Source organism: Ursus arctos, unplaced genomic scaffold, assembly GCF_023065955.2.
Source record: "Ursus arctos isolate Adak ecotype North America unplaced genomic scaffold, UrsArc2.0 scaffold_13, whole genome shotgun sequence".
NCBI lineage: Eukaryota > Metazoa > Chordata > Mammalia > Carnivora > Ursidae > Ursus > Ursus arctos.
In genome coordinates this window covers 33,059,310-33,078,756 of record NW_026622797.1, presented here as the reverse complement: position 1 = coordinate 33,078,756, position 19,447 = coordinate 33,059,310, and the positions used below count along the sequence as shown (strand labels likewise).

The window sequence follows — 19,447 nt, the reverse complement described above, 5'->3', positions numbered from 1 at the left end:
AACGACCTGTAGGTGAAATGCGAGAGCACAACCAAATAGGATGGATAATCCTGGGCTTGTCACAATCATCCTGGGATGAGATTAGTCAGAAAATGTGAAAAGCCAGGGTGACCCCAAATTTATGAGAATTCAACCTTCATATAGAGTGAGGTTGTTTTATTTGCTTTGTGTGGGAGATGGGACTCTAAAGTATTAGAATTGATTCTACAACTACACACTAAACCCATCCTCATTTCTTAGAACTGCATATAAATATACATGGTACAGAGTAATATATAGTCATATTGCCAACTTTCTCTCCTCCCTAGAAAGATAAATATAGGGGTAGCACCGAGTAGTATAAAAACCATGAATTTTGAAATCAAATCCAAGTTGGAGTCTCTGTTCTCTCACTTACTAAAACATGACCTTAGGCAAGTCACTTAACCCCTTGGGCTTCCGTTTTCTCAACGAGAAAAGGGAGATAAAATATCTACCTTGCTTGGTGGTTCCTGGGGTGCCTCAGTGGAGCACCTGCCTCTTGGTTTCAGCTCAGGTCATAAATTATTATTTAGAAATAAATAAAATCTTTAAAAAAATATATCTACCTTGCTTGCATAGTGAAGGATACAATAATAAACTTTTATAACATATTATAACCCTATGCTATGCTAAGTAATATTTTAAGTAACTCACATGAATTAGCTTACAACCCCAAAAAGTACATAATATCCTCCTCATTTTATAGCTAAGGAATCTGAGTCGGAGAGCAGTTAAATGACTTGACCAAGGTAACACAGCAGTTAGTGGCAGAGCTGGGATTTGAACACAAGTCAAGAAGCACAAAAGCCTCCACTCTGAGTCAACGCATTTCACTGCCACGCTGAGTAGTGAAAGATTATGTGCATAAAATTTACAACAAATGCGTAAGACGGGGTAGTCACACATTAAGTCACATCTTAATAATTATTATTCAGATGTCACCAGGCATAAAAAAACGCTCTTATGCCATTCTCAGGGTAAAAGAACAGAGACACCTGGAATGTACAGAAAATCTTAAATCATTTTGGTTCAGAGTTTCAAGCCTCCTGCTACATCAGAATATGAACCAAAAGCTGAAAACAAGTAACTAAATCAACGTGCTGATGAAAATTCAAAGGAGCAGGAAAATATCCCAAGTCTAGTTTTTAGGATGCAGGGGGGAAAAACAAAAAGCCAGTAGAATCCACAAGTAGGATAATCAACCTCCGGAAAATTAAGAGAGACTCCGGCTGATAAGAGAGAATTCCAAGGGCCGTTCTGACTTGTAAACGTCGGCGGCTATGACACGCGCTCTTCCTGCATGGCAGTGCACCCCTCGAACACAGCGATAGAAAGACGTACATGTTAAGTCTAACCTAAAATTGTAAGTACAAACGTTCAGCTATTCGGAGATCATCTTCCTACATTTGTTCTAGAACCCAACATGTCAATTCATTTTTCTTTTTTTTTTTTTTTTTTAAGATTTTTTATTTATTTATTCGACAGAGATAGAGACAGCCAGCGAGAGAGGGAACACAAGCAGGGGGAGTGGGAGAGGAAGAAACAGGCTCACAGCGGAGGAGCCCGATGTGGGGCTCGATCCCAGAACGCCGGGATCACGCCCTGAGCTGAAGGCAGACGCTTAACCGCTGTGCCACCCAGGCGCCCCAGTCAATTCATTTTTCTTAACCCTCGATTACTCAGATAATTGTGGGGTAGCCTTTGGCAAAGCATTTTCAAAGGTAGAGGTACCAGAATATAGAATTTATCTGTAATGTGTCAGTGCCGAAAGAAATACGTGTTTAAATTACAGCAAGTTTCTCTCGAGTGGACCAGGTCATTCCCCTCCTCATGATTGTGTTATATATCAAGCTTAAGACCTTTCCCTGTGAAAATGACACCAGGGTTGTCATTCAACAAGTATCTATTGAGCCCTAATAGGCCCTGTGCTGTGTATACCAGCAGACAACCACAGTATGGTCCCTTCTCATGCATAGTCACTGCTTCCCTTCATTCTCCTGCATTGGAAACCTGCTTGGGTATAGGGGGAAATGAAAAACTGGGGACAGAATGATCATTAAGCAATCTGTATGTGAGCTTTTTTCCCCTCTGTGTAGTCAGTATGTGCCCCTTCTCAAGATCTTTGGAACGGTGTCTCCTCAGTGGTATACAAACACTAACATTAATTAGAGACCTCTTCTGTGCCAGGCACTGAAGGCGGTACCAGAACTAGATTACCAGAATAGTTTCATTCTAATAATCCCAACCTAGAGACCAGGAAGTAGAATCTCAAAGTGGATAAGCAGCTCACCTCAAGTCAGAAGGCAGGAAGTGTGTATTGACGAATGGTGATAGACTAGTGTAGCATAAATAACCAGGATGTGTGAGGATATAATATGGTTAAAAGATGAATATGGGCAAGCCAAGACTATCAGAAAGAGTGGACAATAACTACTCCAGATTTCCCTGCTAATAACTCTTGTGGGTACTCTAAGACTCCTTGTGAAATTCTAAGTTCTAACAAATGCTGTGTTTCTCTCTGCAGAAGGCCGATGCTGTACGCGTGATTACATTCACAGGCTGTATGGGAGAAACATACTTTGACAGCAAACCTATAGGGCTGTGGAATTTCCGAGAAAAAGAAGGTGACTGCAAAGGCTGTACTGTCAGGTGAGTTGAAAGGAGGACTCCCCTAAGGTCTGGCCTGTGCATCATGAAAACTTTAGTTTTGTTGTGCAATATTCTATTACCGTGTGGTTGACACGGAGCAGGTCGGACGGGATTACGTCCAGGGGTGATTTACCGTGAAGCTGATAAAAGCTCACAGTCTTTCACCCGTTTGTACAGGTACTTTCCAAGCCACTGGGCAGTGTCCTGGTAGGACTTTAAATGTTTTTGTAAAATCTGCAAGGAAAGGTATTTTCTCCTCAATTAGCTGAGACCACTATCTCTTTCCACTCCAGCTTCCCTCCATGTCCAGAACCAGGAGGTTTTTCATGTCTGTAGCTCTGCTGTCATCATAATTTCTTTTTTTCTTAAAGAGAGTTTTCCCTCACCAGCTTCAGGTTTCACAGAGCCTGGGCTCACTCCACAAATGTTGGTAACAACATACAGAAGCCTAGTGCAAGTGTTCTCTCCGACAGGATTTTCCAAATGACACATAGGGTCCTGGAAGTGTTTCAAGTGGAAACCCACTGGGCTTGAAGATTCTGCTTTAGTGGAGATGGCTAAGAAGGGGCCAAGATAGGCCGGGAGAAAGTGCCATAACACGCATCATCAATTACTACATAGAGGTTAGAGTGTAGGAATCTGAAAATATTTAACAAGAAGACAAGGCATAGAGAATAAATATTCTCATATAAATCTGAAGAGAGGCTATAAAACAATTAGCTAGAAGGGCAGGATTTCTCAGCATAAGAAACTTGAGCCCGACTAATCAACGGAGCCTATTAAAACTATAAAATTTAAATTAAAAACTTGGAAGCTTAATATACACACATAGTTTAACTCCAAATCATTAGGTGCTATGTGGGTCATATTTTTTATTTCCAATTTAAAGAGCCCATGGACGTTGCCAGGGCTCCAAATTCCCCATCAGTGTGGCAGAGTGCACCTTACTTCCGGTTTAACTTCCAACTCTTTATTTATTTCTGTCATCATGGACTTGTCAATGCAGCATTGAGGACAGTTTAAAAGCCATTCATAGTTTAGAGTGGTTTCATGAATAATCTTCCACAAAATCTAATATGGAATGTTTTCTGTAAAATGTTTTCAATACAACAAGGACAATGAGGTTCACGTGAGTATTCCTCTACTCACAAATTAATGCCAGCTTTTCCCTGAACATTTCTTTGGTATATCTATAAAAAGGATTTTCAAAAGCCTATCATCAACAAAACATCAAAGGATTTAATGTCCATTCAGCAGTGCATATAATGTGTTAGGACTATACATGCTAATTATAAATCCTGCAAAGATCTTGTCCCTTAGTATCTAAAGTATTATATGAATTAATGTGATTATAATAGTATACACACACACACACACAAACACACACATACACACACATTTGTAGGGTGTTTTTCAAGTGTCAGAGATTCACACTTAGAGCTTCCTGATACGGAGATGAATTCAGTCCAGGGCTAGCCATCAAGGAACTTCCAGGAAGAAGAGAAAAGACACACCCTAAAATAGTCAAAATGCAAGGGATAATAAAAAATCCCTTTAAAAAAGACACTCAGAGTATACTATGATTATTCACATAGGGTTAGATTTGCTTCATGGAGGAGGTGGCATTTGAGGTGGGCCTTGCCATGGAGTAAGACTCCAAAGGAGGAGCTGGCAGATAGAAGGTGAAGAGCATTCTAGTCCCAGGGGCCAGTGAGAGCAAAGGTAGGACGGCTGGACAGCCAGAGTGTTTTTAGGAAGGGACAAGTAAAATCCGTTCTGCTTCACAAGCGTGAATTCGCTCCGGCAGGATTGGCAAAGGGGAGAATGATGTCAGTAGGTGCAGAAGTCATGTACGTTCCTACACAGTTCTTCCCAGTGCGTAAAGTTTCTGCACCACTAAGGAAAGGCAGCTGAATGTGAGGTCTACCCGCATAGCGGAGTGTATCAAGCTCAAGCCTGCAGGTCGTGCCTCTTCACTCATGAACTCCCCCTTGGTTTGGCCCCAGCACTCTGTCTTGGAAGTTCATTGCTAGTTCTCCCCCAATCATTGTGCATTTTTACCACGTCTGTCACTCAATGCTGTCAACCCTTCCTTAAGCTCCTTGCCATCAGGTTACCTTCACCTATTCCTTTGAAGGTAAAGTTCTATATTTACTGAAAAAATTCTCTAAATTTTATAGCATACCTTTTTGAATTATGGTAATATTTTGATCAAGATTGTGATTGTTTCTGTGAGTACTCTGATTATAAAGTTGGGTAAGTTTTGAGTGACCTGCACCAACGCTAGTTTCCCATAAGCCTTGGTATGTATGTGTAGGAATAATTTTTACAGAACTCTTGGTGTTTGTTAGGTTGTGTTCAAGAGAACACATATTCCATTTTTAACATAAAGTCCCATTGTTCCGGCTTTAGAACAGAAATGACTGTATGTGGGCATTGTAAGAGACAAGGCTGTAAGACATAGACTGAGAACATGTTGCCGATCTTAGAATGTCCATTGTAGAAATTTGCGTTTATTCAGTAATCAGGAAAAAGGATGTAATTGTTGTTATGCTTTAAAAAGAGTTATCTGCCAAGACTATAAGAAAAGAAGTGTATATTATTAAGCTTCTAAAAATCACATTAAAATTAAAATAGAAAAAAAACCTACAAGTTTAATGTATTTAGCTCAACACTGAAACACCGATGAAAGGTAATGTGCTAAATAAAACCCCATATGCGTCTACTTTTATCATTAACAAGTTACATGTGGAAGAATATGGCTGTTCCAAATAACATAATTAATCCTTAATTACTTGACCATACATCAAGGTTCAAAAGAGAAACAAAAGGCAAGCTAAGAAACTTAGAAAATGTTAATTAAAATATTTTTCCTGGTAAATGTATTCAGACATGCACAAGAACACTGTAGTAGAATGTTAGATATTAAAATATTATAGACTATACCTGGAACGATTCATTTTTCCCCCTAGCTCAAAGACATCAGTTTAAAATCAGACTTACCTGGGTTTGTAGGCTGATCTACGTCTGTGTGTTTAGCTGTTCTCAGCACAAGACCCTTCCCTACAGATTTGCCTTTTGCTTGAATAGGAGAATCTTCTAAAGGGCTGGAGTAGGAATAGGCCATAGAAATCATTCACTGATCTAACCCTTTTATCTCAAGGTGCCACCCGAAGGGTTACGCGACTTGCAGCAGGGCCTCAGTGAGATTGCCCACATCGGACTCCAGGGTTCTTGCCATCTACTCGGCCATTTCTCTCATTCATGTTGAAGGAATGAATAGATTAAGGACATAAAGACATCAGGTTATAAATATCCCAGAGTTCTTACACACACACACACAAAAGTTATTTTTTTATTCTAATATTTACTCTGTGTAGTGAGATTTTGTGTGTGTTTGTTTGTTTAAGTTATAAGTAACAGTGCATTGGGTCAAAGCATCCAGAAAACTGTCAACAGTGCCTCCCAAAACCCTTTCCAGGGTTGTCAGTGATGGCGTGACAGCATATAATGCAAACTCTAGTATTTGAGAACTTCCAGGGACTTCTCCTTAGTAGACTTTACACATTCTCTTCTCTCTAATGCAGTGATCCAGAAACTAATGGATTTGTTGTAATGATGAAGAAAGGCCAAATCATAGCCAATTTATTCACTATCAATTATACAGTTAATAGTCTGATTTAGTTTCTCAAACTTTCCATTAGAATTTTGCAGGAATATTGAAAAGCATCTTTTAAGTTTACATTAGGAAAAAAAATTGGCATCATCTGATCTTTTTCCAAATTAGATATAACTTAAAATTACAAAGATCTGACCATGAAGGACACAGAATAAGACTCTTCCCTTCTTTTTGTCTTCAGTTTTATTTCTCTCTGATCCAGGAACAGAGAGAAAGCCACCTGCCTAAAATGTGGAACAGTTTTTCCTTCATGAGCCTGTTAATGTTTGTACACTGTCATTTTTCTCATTTAGTCAAGATTTCATGCAAATAATATTCTAGGTTCTTGTTATTTTACAGTGACATTACTATAATATTTCTCCATATCTCCGCTCTACCCTCAAGTTAATACAACACTCCAATTTCAGAGATTCAAATATATGCTAACATGCAGATATTTAAAATTTTAAAAAGTCTCCACAATTTGAGACCTACTCTGTAACAATATCATTAGGTAGATTGATAGATAATAGATAACTGCATTTGAAGAAGAAATGTTCTTAAATGTTATATTTACAAGATTTATCTTAGGTATTTCTTAATTATTCAACCAACATTGATTGAACATATAGTCTCCGTGGGGAATCTGTTATACTAAAATCTCCTTCATTCTACATATATCATAGTCTACTATGAGCCATGTGCCATGCTAGGTGCTCAGTTTGTACCTGACATAGAGCCTGGCCCATAATCTCTAGTTGGACTCATAGAGCTTGTAATCTATTGAAGAACACAGATAGCCCTTGAAATAGATAGAGGCATCCTTTATTTTCTTAATCTAATTTGACCGAGAAAAATCTATTGGACAGAAAGTATTCAGAGAGTAGGGACTTTTATTCCATTATGTTTTTTTTTTCTTATAACTCTAAGTTTGTATCTTTTGACCACCTTCACTCGTTGTACCCAGTCCCCTCTCATTATGTTATGTATATGAGAAATGTAATAACACATTCTCAGTTCACCTAAAACCCCACCTGTTCATACCACTAAGACACACTTAAATATCAATGTAACTATCCACAAAGTATTTCAGTAGAACATAAAGCATTTAAAACATCAATGACTTAGTTATTGAACACCAAAAAGTCCAGGTAAGAGGTGATTGCTACTTGGTCTAGAATGTGGCAGTGGAAATGGAGAGAGATGGAAGAATAGAAGATCTATTCGGGATGGTTCCTGTCCTGTAACAGCTCACACTCTAATCTCAGAAGACAGTTTGATATATTGAATACTGATGGACAAAGCAGACATTGATTCATGTGAAATGTCTCTCTTCAGTCCTCAGGTAGAAGATAGTGAAGGAACTATTCAGTTTGATGGAGAAGGGTATGCATTGGTCAGCCGCCCCATTCGCTGGTACCCCAACATCTCAACTGTCATGTTCAAGTTCAGGACATTTTCTTCAAGTGCTCTCCTGATGTACCTTGCCACACGAGACCTGGTAAAGATGTGCATAGCTGATCTTCCATGATTAAAATTTTGTTCGCCTCTTTTCTGTAGGATTCTAGTACACTTATCAGTTATTGTTAAATTATCAATTATTATTTAAAGGATTCCAGGATGGCTGTGTGATAGCCAGGAGTAGGTGATGCAGATAGTACTTACATATTTTCATTGATAAATTCAATTACAGATACAATTTAATTATTACTTATTTTATAGAGCTCCCCATATAATCCTTTAAGAGAAGCACCCAGTAAAGATTCCTCCAGTATGGAATCAGGCAGCAGCAAAACTACTCCCTTAGTCTTCTTCTAAAGACCTAAGTTGAAAGGTAGTTCTGAATGTCCTTATTGTTTTTTCCAGGTTAATATTTCTTAGTAAATTCTTCCAGGGAACATACCTTTTAGTTGGCTTAATATGTTTTCAAAGGAGCCTCCTTTGTACTCCTGTCATTAAAGGATATGGCCTAGTAATTTGGTTGTTACCATTTGCGCCATAATGTCACACCCACAAACATTCACAAGGTAGTAACACCAATTCCGTTTCAAAAATGGATGTCACTTACGGATCAGCACATTCAGTAACTTAGCCATAAGGCCCTATTATAAACCCCGCCCAAAAAAAGTAAATACTTGTATTTCTCTGTGTATCAAATCACTGATTTTTTTTTTACTCTATTTAATAGAAAGATTTCATGAGTGTAGAGCTCACTGATGGGCATGTAAAAGTCAGCTATGATCTGGGTTCAGGAATGGCTTCCGTTGTCAGCAATCAAAACCATAATGATGGGAAATGGAAATCCTTCACCCTGTCAAGAATTCAGAAACAAGGTGAGTTTCTGTAGTAATAGTGCTCTGTGAGCCTTAATCATGCTATCCAGCACTCCCGTGTACCTAATCACGAGGAGGACCCTGTCTGTAATTTCAGGTACTCACAAATTCTGTGAAAAATGGATACAGTCATTTCTTTGGCTTAGATTATAGGTGGCTTGGGTTACACATGACTGACTGAAGAGCCAAATGGTTCTCTGTCATTTTCTTTGGAAACTGAGAGCTTAATTTGGAAGCAAAAGCTGTCTTACAACTTGTAAAATTATATCCTGTACTAGGTTTGAAAAGGTTGTGTGCTTTTCTTTCCATCTTGTTCTACCAAGATGTTGTCTTTAGAGTGGCCCACTCGTGGAATTTGTAGGGGTGATAGAACACAGTGACCAGGTCTTTGCTGTTCAAAAATGCCAAACATTTGTATGTGTGCAAGTAAGGAATTTAATAATAATAAAATGTAAGGTTTTTTTGACTCTTTAAAAATATGCTCACAAACATTATTTCATTTGCTGATATAAGCAGGTATTTTGTTCTGGTGTCAGGGAAGGGACACGTAAGCTCGAACTTACATGTGGTCAAAGACAGCTATATGTAAGCTCTCACAACCAAGGCAGAAATCCAAATCTTAGGTCTTAGTGTGCTGCTACTGTTATTTCAGTATAATCCCCCTAATTCTGTATATAGCATTACCAATATCTGCAAATGAAATTTGATACTTCTGTTTATAAAATTTAACCTATTAGTTTTGACCATGCCAGTGTGATATCTCTTGAGAATTTCAGTTTAACTTTGCACCGTCCTTCACTTCCTGCATGTAAACAAATACCCGGCAAGCACCCACGAGGTACTACACCAGACCTGAGTGAGGTCTGTGACAAGTCCTTGCCTTCAAGAAATGTGCAGTCTACTGGGGGAGATAGGCAAGTAAATAAATCAATGGTGAGATAATAGAAAGCGAATGGCTGCATCAAGATAGGTACAGTAGGCTAGGAATCTCAGGAGAGAGATGTCGAAGTTGCACAGAGAGGTCAGCTCCCTGAGGAAGAACCCTGAGGCACAAGCAGGAGTTGAGGACTTCACTGGATGGACAGCACCTTTGAACATTTCAGAGAGATGAGAGTTGTGTGAAAGCTGGGAGGCCTCAGAGAACACATCCATCATCGTCCATCATTTTCCAATTGCTCTTCCTTGGAACATGGCGGCCTGCAGAAACTCTTCCATTTGAACAAAAACTGGTTAGCACTTATATAAGTTGGAGTACTGCCTTCTACATTGTTCCCGTGTAAGGAAGACACAGGTGCATTTCATGGGAAAGGCTCAGCAGAGTAGTTAAAACTTTGGAGGGTAGATTTATGACAATTTCAGGGGCTACTGCAGTCTACAGTAAACCAAATGAAGAGTGAGGAGAGGGAAGCCATGAGAATGGAGAGGAAGGAGTAGAATTGAAAGATATTAAGCATTTTACAATCAAGAAGCTTTGTGATATATTCAATGTGGAGGATAAGTGTTTTAAAAAGGGATGTCAAGAATAATTCCTTTTTTCCCCCTTAAATAACAAAAATATTTTAGTGAAATCTTGTGGTATTGAATATTAAAAAAGAATAGGTATTCTAGGAAAGAGGCTGCGTTCTATTTTGGACGTTATTTTATTAAAGGCACTCTTAATATCTTGAACAGCCTCGGGAAGCTGTGTAATTGGCAGGCAGTCAGTTGTGTGTACCTGAGGTTTAGCAGAGCTGTAGGAGAGATGGACTGCTTAGAATCATTATCATGCCGTTAATAATTGTAGCTGAATAGGGATGAGAATAACCAAGCAGCCATTTCTAGAGTGAGATGATCCAAAGCCCTGCAGCAAACAGCAGTGTTGAAGGGGTATGGGAAAGGTAGACCCCACAAATGAGGCTATAAAGAAATAGTCAGAAAAAGGAGAAATGAGGAAAATAAGTTTTCAGAAGATCAAACCAAAGGCAGAGTGACCAGTTAGGTTCAAGGATAATCCAGGCAGGAGATGAATGATGGCTTGAAATAAGAGTTACCGTGGGTTTTGACACTAGGGAAGTAAAAGATAAATCCACAATGTGATACCACCATACAGTTATTAGAGTGCCAGTAGTTAAAAAGACTGAACATACCCAGGGCTGGCAAGGGTGTAGAGCAACTGGAGTTCTTGTACACTGCTGATGAGGATGGAGAATGTACAGCCACATTGGAAAATAGGTTAGCAGTTTCTTAATAGGTTAAATATATACCTGCTGCATGAGCCAGCCATTCCACTCCTAAGCATTCACCCAAGACACATGAAGCATATGTCCATACAAAGACTTGTACCAGAATGTCCACAGCACCTTTACCGGTGACACTCAGAACACACACAAAAAATAGCTAAAGCATCAATTAACAGGTCAATAGATACACAGAGTGTTGTATATCCTCAGAATGGAATACTACTTAGCAATAAAAATGAGCTATTAGTATGCACACAAAATGAATGAATAGCAAAATAAATATTCTTAGCCGAAGAGCGCAGACATAAAAGAATATATTATGTCAAGTATAAAGAAAATGCAAATGAACTGATAGTCACAGAAAGCAGATAGAGGCTATGGAGAATGAGGTTATGTGGGAAGGTACAGGAAGGAAGGATGACAGAGAGGTATAAGGAGACTTTTGGGGTCATGGATATGTTTAGGTTTTTGACTGTGGTTATGGTTTCATGGATGAATAATATACCTAAAAACTTGTTAAATTGTATACTTTAAACATAGGCAACTTATACTGTGTCAGTTAGAGTTTGGTAAAACTTTTAAAAAACAGGGCAGATATCAGCGTTATTTAGGAGATAAAATTAGTGGGGCTGTTGCCTGATTAGATGGGAAATGGTGGGGGACAGTCTCTAATGTAGAAGTCTGGGTGGGAGTCACAGTGCCACCAAATAAATAATATGGATTCAGGAGTAGAACTCATTTTGATTTGGACTATGTTTAGTTTGAAGTACTGAGAAGATATACAGATGATGCTGTCTATCCTGTTCAATGTGGATTTCTAGACAAAAGTCAGATCCAGACGTATATATTTCCGAATTGTCAACATATAGTAAGTAGATACAAACCAGAGGTTACCTAGATAGCTAAAACCCAAGAAGTGGCCAAATGAAGACACATTAGGGAACATAACACTTCAGAAGTATTCAAAGAAACAAGTCACAGAGAAGGTAATTGAGAATGAGATCAGAAAGGTGCAAGAAGCTGAAGAGGCTGGCATTATGGAAGCCCAAAGAAGAAATTTCCTAGAAGGGAGGAAATGTGAACAATATCAAATACTGCAAAGACGGGGATGGAGATAAGGACCCAAAGACCCCACTGGGTTTGGATGTGGGGGGGTCTCTGCAGATTTGAGCGGTATTAGATTCCACAGAGCAGTGGGATAGGAATTCAGATAAACCTCCAGCCATGTGACCGTTCCTCCTTCTTAGTGACCAGATAAGTTGTTTTATGTGAATTGTTACAGCCAGTTTATAGAAGCACTGTCCCTTGAAATTCAGATACACTCCATCAGGTGGCATTCAGCACCTTCCCTGAGGGTCCCTTAGTAGAACCATGACCACCACTAGGACTGCACCATATCCCTCAAATGGGCACAAGATGAAGGACGATCATCAGATTTTCATTGAGCTGGGAGAGAGAAGAAAGGAATTACCAAAGTAACAATTCATTGACAACAACTCAGCATTGATTATAAAATACTTGCTAAGCCCCTACTCTTTGTCTAATATTTAATAAAACCCTTATTTCCCTGCCTACCCATAAATGATGTCTGAACTCATCAACTCTGAAATTTTATGTGAATAGCTATTCTGTAAGGGAAAGAAATAGGGCAGGAAATAAAAGCAATTTGCTTTTATTATAATATAATATAAATATTATATATATAAATTATAAATATATATAATATATAAATATAATATAAATATTATATAATATATAAATAAATATATTTATTTATATATAAATATATATAAATATTTATAATAAAAAATATAAAAATAAAATATAAAATATAAAATATATATTATATATATAAAATAAAATAAACAATTGCTATCACTCCATGAGTAAAGTCCTTCCTTTAACTCAGTAAAAATATGCCATCCTGTGTCTCTCTGTTGGAGTTAACGCGTGGGCCAGTGAGTTTCAATTCAATGTATTTCTGCTCTTTAATCAGTTTTTCTTAGAATGGTTTCTAAAAATGCAGATATTCACTCAGGGATAAGGGGGAAAACTACCTCCAGTCACTGGCTTGCCTGTGATAGAGAGGCAGAATCTCATTTTCACAGACACCATTAAAATATGCACCAAATCTGTAGGAAGAGGCTATTTTCATGTTCCAGTCAACAGCTCCATATGAAAACTTCTTTGCTGATCTGGATAAAAAAGAATGTGTATGAAAAATTCTTGAAAACGGTTTTATAATTTTTTTTTAATTTTAGCTACCAGTCCGGTCAAAAAGATATGTGCATATAACAATAATATATGTATGAAAGTAACCAAATTTTTAAATCTTGACTTGCTAAGTATTTTTTAATAGGACAATTATTTAACAGGTGTTTTTTGTTGCTTGTTTTTACAAAGTTCTACTTTGAGGATTTGAGATATTCATTGGTTTGGTATTTTATTTTGGTCATTAATTAATAAGATAATTATGTTTGGTTTTACTGAAGGTACTTTCTACAGATTACGGTGGAATTTGAGAGTTTTGATATTTTTCTTTGCTTTTCAAAGAACACTATTCTAAAAGATGATGCATTAAGGGAAAATAATAATGCTCCATGGTCAAATAAATTTGGGAAATACTTCTTGCTCTATATCCCCCCGTTGGAGCATTACATTGAATGTTGGTATGTCGAAAGATCTGGGCAGTCATAAAATTAAAATATACATTTAATTTTGCTTAACCCAATGTTTGTCATATTTATTTGAACCAGGAACGCCCAGGAAACTAGTGTTCCAAAGAATAAACATTTAGAAATACCCTTATAATCCACTGGTTCAAATAGCCATTTTCAGACCCTTGCTAATTCAGATCTAGTATCAGGCAAAGATTTAGAGGCCGAATCTGTCATGCTAATGAATTGATGCCTCAGTATGCATCAAGGGTCCAAAATATATAAAGCAGTTAAAGTCTGGGCCTCAACAAATATTATGGTGAGAAAGCACATAATTCAGAAAGAGCCTAGCCTGACTTAAAAATGAAGGGGAGAAGATCAGTGAGATAAGGGGTTCCCTTCTGCTTTCTGAACAAAACAGTTTAAATGGCAAAATGCCTCTCCTTTCCTTTGTCTGGCTGTTATTTTCATGCCCTTTCTGTGGAAAGTTTAATAATTTATTTTATCAGTGTCATTGTTTCTGCAGTTATTAAATAGATGTATGTAGTACAGATGCTTGCGAACGTCAATGTTAATTTGAGAATGAAAGTAAATTTGTCTTGAAGTAACAGTGATCATACAGATGTGGTTGGTCTTGCTCACGTAAGCCTTTCCTTTCCTTTACAGCCAACATATCAATTGTAGATATAGATACTAACCAGGAGGAGAGCATAGCAACTTCATCTTCTGGAAACAACTTCGGTCTTGACTTGAAAGCAGATGACAAAATATATTTTGGTGGTCTGCCAACACTGAGAAACTTGAGGTAATTTAGTGTATATTTAGAGCTAAGGATTAAGTTTTAATTAAATGGCCACTCTGCTCACTAGAGTTCTGAAGTTTAATTACAACAGGAATGTCACATAACCTTTGGTTGCAGAAAGGCTTAATTAAAAAAAAAAAAAATCATGTTACATGTTAGAACAACACCAGGATTTAGAAACCCAAGGATTAATTGGATCTCTTTGTTGAAGAGATGGATGGAAATCGCTATTTCCCTCATATTCACCTGATGAAAAGAATTATAAAAGTAATTAAAGGTGGAAACTAGAGTTGAATGTGCATCTTGTAATTGCCGTCCTCCTTGCACAGTCGCTGGAGATAATGGCACAATGACACTGCTTAGTGTTCTAAAAATCAGTCAGTGTTCCAGGATACTGCGAGGATAACCTATTTTATTGCTAAGCATTAGCATGCTAATGGTATGTTGGAGCTTTCCCATATGCCTAATGCTAAAGCTATATTAGGTATTCTCGCTCCCATGCCAACATTTTTTTCTTAATTTCACATATGTTTTATAGATAGCAGAATGGGGAGATATAATTAACTCATAGTTTAGTTCAAAAAATAAATGCAAGTAACTAAAAAATCTCAGGAAATATTTCATATGGTATTTAATTCATTTACTGCTTGTTGTAAAACATCTCATAAGAAATAAAAGTTATAAAGCACTTGATGCTCAATAAATGTGAATTGAATTTAATTAGAACGGAATGAACTGATTTGGTTAAACCATAAGAGTTTGCTGCCAATACAGACTACCATGTTTTAAATTTTTGTTTTGTTTAGTTAGTTGGTTTTTAGTGGTTATAAAAGTCCTATCTCGGTGTTTCTACTCTAAAAATACACACCACGATTGGAGGGAATCTCAGAAAAATTGAAAAGTATGGTAGTCAGTTCTCATCTTTTCCAAATGAGCAGAGGAATTTCAACCTCATTTTATGATAGCCAGCATACAGACTGAATTTTACTCTTGTACCTAAACTCATAGAGCAGGCAACTAATTACCAGTCTTTCAAGGGTTTACATTAATAAGCTTCATGGGGCAGATAAACTGGTTCTGCATTCATCCACACTATACCGTACTTGTGTTAGGAATGTAGACTTAAAGTGTCTATTCAGAAAAATCATTGCAGATCAAGTGCATTTGAATAATGATGTAGCGATTACTCAAAAATCTATTTATTCAGTCAACAAGTGTTTGTTGAGCATCTACTCTTGTGTCACACACCATAGAAATACTAGGGATCCAACAGTTGCTAACGTCTAAGATTTATTTTACAGGTTTATTAAGTAAATTCCCTATAAGCAAATTAATTATCACCAAAATAAGGGTATTGAGGCATTGCTGTATATATTCTAGTGATGACTTGGTTTTAATTGCCATAAAGTGATTTTTAGGAATTATCTACAAAGGTGTATATGTTGACTACGCTGAGATGGGTTTATGTATTAGTTTTCTGACTACGTATCTAATGAGTCTGTATCACCAAGATGTTTTTACTTGCACAGTACAGCACTTTATAACATTTCTGTGGCATGGCACATTATTCCAATACAATCTTTAGACACATGTGACTGAGCAAGGAGCTATGCGTTCATAGTTTGCTGTTATTTTGTCCCAAACACACAGGATCTTAATATGATAAAGTTCAAAAGATGAGGTAAACAAATTATTTTTACATATATTAAGTTCAAGCTCCTTGAGTAGGCAATATTTATCAACTACTCGTGAATACTATAGCATAGCAACATTTGTGCATTTTCCCATTCATAAAATAGATTAAAATTAGTATTTTAAATTTCTACTTCAAAATAAAAAATTTCTCAAGAGAATAGTGTGGAAAATGGTCATCTTTGGATTCTCATTTCACTGTGGGTCAAGGGCATATGTCTGTTTTCTACTCTGTTGGTTTTGTTATATTCCCTTCCTTTTAAGATCCTTGTGAGATATTTTTTAAAAAGACTTACGAGTAAAGTTTTTTGTTTTACTAAATGAAAATGCAATTATGAGTAAATTGTGTTTATTTGTTTTTTTCTCTTCCCTTTGACCTAGTATGAAAGCAAGGTAAAATTTAAATTATGCATGCCTTCTTCAAGTGCATGGGTTGGGTAAATGTGGCTTCTTAGATAAAGCAGTGGAGACGAAGAAAAGCAACACCTATGCAGCTTTATTCCTAGCACATTTCATGAGCAAGCAATGCATTCTGAGAGTTTCCATGCTGTCCTTTACTTACAAAGGTGCTGCTGGTCACCCACCATGAACTGGGCTGCAATTTCCCTTGTTTCACCAGCCACAGCCAAAGCCACGAGGACGGATTTGCTCGCTTTTCTCAACTGCCCGCGCACAGCGCCCCCTGGTGCACATACGCAGCAGCACACATGCAAAGGGCAGCTGGTCAGGTTTAAGGGCACAGCGTAGTTCCGCTGAACAGAGCAAAGCGGGCTGATGGGTTAAACCTTGGACCCGCATCTCTGTAGCACCATGCTGTCTGCTGAACAATCAGCCTGTGCTCCCAAATGCGCACTGCTGCCTTGCTGCTTTTTGCAAGCCTGCAATATGCAAACGTTTACAGGGCCCTTGCACCTCTTTGCAAAGCTGCTTATTATCGTTGTGTTTATTTAAAATTAGTTATGAAGCCAGATAAAAAGAACCTCAGTAAGTAACTTTACTTAAAACAAGTGTGTGCCTTAATGGTGAAGAAGTTTGTGGACAGCTCCCCTAGCTTCCCAGGAGCATTTTAATTCCTGTTTGGGGGAAAGGCATTAGCATGAAAGCTATGAGCGGCAGGACTCTGTAAGTGGCTGAGCAAACCCCAGAGATATGCAGGGCTGACACACTCTGGCTAGAGCCTGATGCTTTGGTATTTCAGAGCCTAACATGCCATCTTTCTGGAAAGGAGATAATACGGCTGAACTTACCCAAGAAATTTTTAAAGCAAAGGCCAGCCTTCTAATACCAGAAAGTAGAATAAACAGAAATGAAAGTATATACAAAAAAATAACCCAGGATGATTTAACACAATATAGCGATGAGCTCAGTCATGCTGTTTGCTGAGATGGCTCAAAGGCAAAGGCTGGCTTTCAGTGGAAATATACAAAGCTCTGGAGTGACACTGTGTAGCTTTGTAATGCTGCCTTTGAGGCAAGCAGAGGAAGCAGAGGCCTGTGGTCACCATTAAAAGTCTGATCACCATATGTGATTGCTTATCCCCCGTGTTTTTCTTAGCATCAAGCCTGCTAAATCATCATGTTTTGAAATAGTTCGTTGTATGTCCATGAAGCGGTGAAGTATATAACTTCTAGGACTGATTTACTTTATTGATAAGACCTCTGAAAAAATGGTGATAAATCACTCATCCTCTAAAGGAAAATGAACACTTGGAATGACATTCACCCATTCCTTTCACTTTATAAATAAGGCTATAAGCAAGGTCCTTAGCCTCCAGTCGGGTATGTTCTTCATAATAACCAACTGACTAAACAGAAGGAGAGGACCTTGGGGATAAAGGGAAATGATCAAAGAAAATGAAGCGGTTCCAGGAGAGAGAGAAAAAAAGAAATAGAACAGATACCTGGCATGACATAAATCACCTGCTACACACGCCAGGGTCTGAGTTCCTTTCCCACCTGTTTTTCCTCATGCCGTGTGTTTTATATTGAGGCGAAAAAGGGAATCCTGGTACCATGGGACCATGAGGAGAGAATTAATCATTATCCTAATAATATTTTGGTGTTAGTTGGACAGGTTTTACAGATGCTTATTAACACCAAAAAAAAAAGTCTTGTTTTTTAACCCAATAGACCTGCATTGTTCAATATGGTAGCCATAAGCCACAGTGACGACTTCACTTTCAACTAAATAAAAATTAAACAACAGTGTTCAGTTTCTCATTGGCGTAAGCTTTATTTCAAGGACCAATGGCCACATGTGACTAGTAACTACCAATTTGGACAATACAGAACAGAATATTTCCATCGCCACAGAAAGTTCTATTGGGCAGTGCTTCTCTTGACTAAATAAAGAAATATCATCACCGACATTATATGAGCTTCTGTTTATTGAGCACTTGCTATGTGCAAGCATGTTTGTCTTTTTTTAAGAAGTAATTAATAAAAAGTAAACACTCAAATGTCATTTGGGTATAGAAGCCATTTTCAACCTTATTGGAAAAAATGTATGTTTTATGCCTTTGGTTGCTTTATTTTGTTACTTCTCCAATATAAAATAAGGACTTTGGGGTCAATCTATAAATCCAGTGTTTAAGTATTTTTTTAGACTATGTCATCCAAAAGAATGTTTCTTAGGCTTTGTTTTAGTTAAAAGCTTTAAAGCTTAATCTTCAGCTGCCCCATGTTCCTCCCAAAAATGTCAATGACAAAAATGTTTTCTTCTCAAAATAAATGAGTCCAGACATTTTTTTCCCCTAAATTTTGAGCAAGTTTTTTTTCTTAACTTTTTTGGTATGTAGTTTTATTATGATCTCTACACAATTGTCTATGCTCTGGTCCAAAAAAAAAAAAATTCATTATGCGTATGAAGCACTTCAGAAATCCGTTAATTTCTGTACCTTGAATTTAAATTCTGTGGTTAGATGATTTTAAAAGAGAGCAAGAAGGACTACATAAATTCTGCAGGATCGGGGGAATATCCGCTTAATCCAACGAGTAGATCACGGAAACACAGTTTGCTGGGTCCGTGTGTGTGCGTGTGCACGGTTTGAGAAACATGTGCCTGCCGGCGTGTCCGTTTGCTTCATATGGCTTGTGTCCCGTAGGCACAAACACTGTACTGCCATTTCCCTCATGCTGTTGCTTTTGTTTTCCATGTCACTTTTCAACAGGCCAGAAGTAAATTTGAAGAAATATTCTGGCTGCCTCAAGGATATTGAAATTTCAAGAACCCCATATAACATACTCAGTAGTCCTGATTATGTTGGTGTTACCAAAGGATGTTCACTAGAGGTTAGTTCGTTTTTAACGGCTTCCTAAATACTTTCGTCTCTGATTTCATTTACTGGGTTTGGGTGTTCCAACAGGGAGCAGTCCCTTGTTAGTATATTTTAAATTCCTACTGACCCTAGTCTTAGC

At 37.7% G+C, this 19,447-nt stretch overlaps 1 protein-coding gene across 2 annotated transcripts in view; it reads left to right on the top strand.

Annotated features, from left to right (window-relative positions):
* LAMA2 (laminin subunit alpha 2) overlaps positions 1–19,447 on the top strand; it is a 603,226-nt gene that overhangs the window by 539,100 nt on the left and 44,679 nt on the right. The window contains exons 49-54 of one of the 2 annotated variants that reach the window (XM_057311057.1): positions 2,546–2,670; positions 7,667–7,829; positions 8,517–8,661; positions 14,204–14,342; positions 16,413–16,424; positions 19,201–19,321. In XM_057311057.1, coding sequence (XP_057167040.1) covers positions 2,546–2,670; positions 7,667–7,829; positions 8,517–8,661; positions 14,204–14,342; positions 16,413–16,424; positions 19,201–19,321 — 705 coding nt within the window. The remainder of the gene's footprint in view (positions 1–2,545; positions 2,671–7,666; positions 7,830–8,516; positions 8,662–14,203; positions 14,343–16,412; positions 16,425–19,200; positions 19,322–19,447) is intronic. The other variant, XM_057311058.1, reaches the window with a different exon arrangement.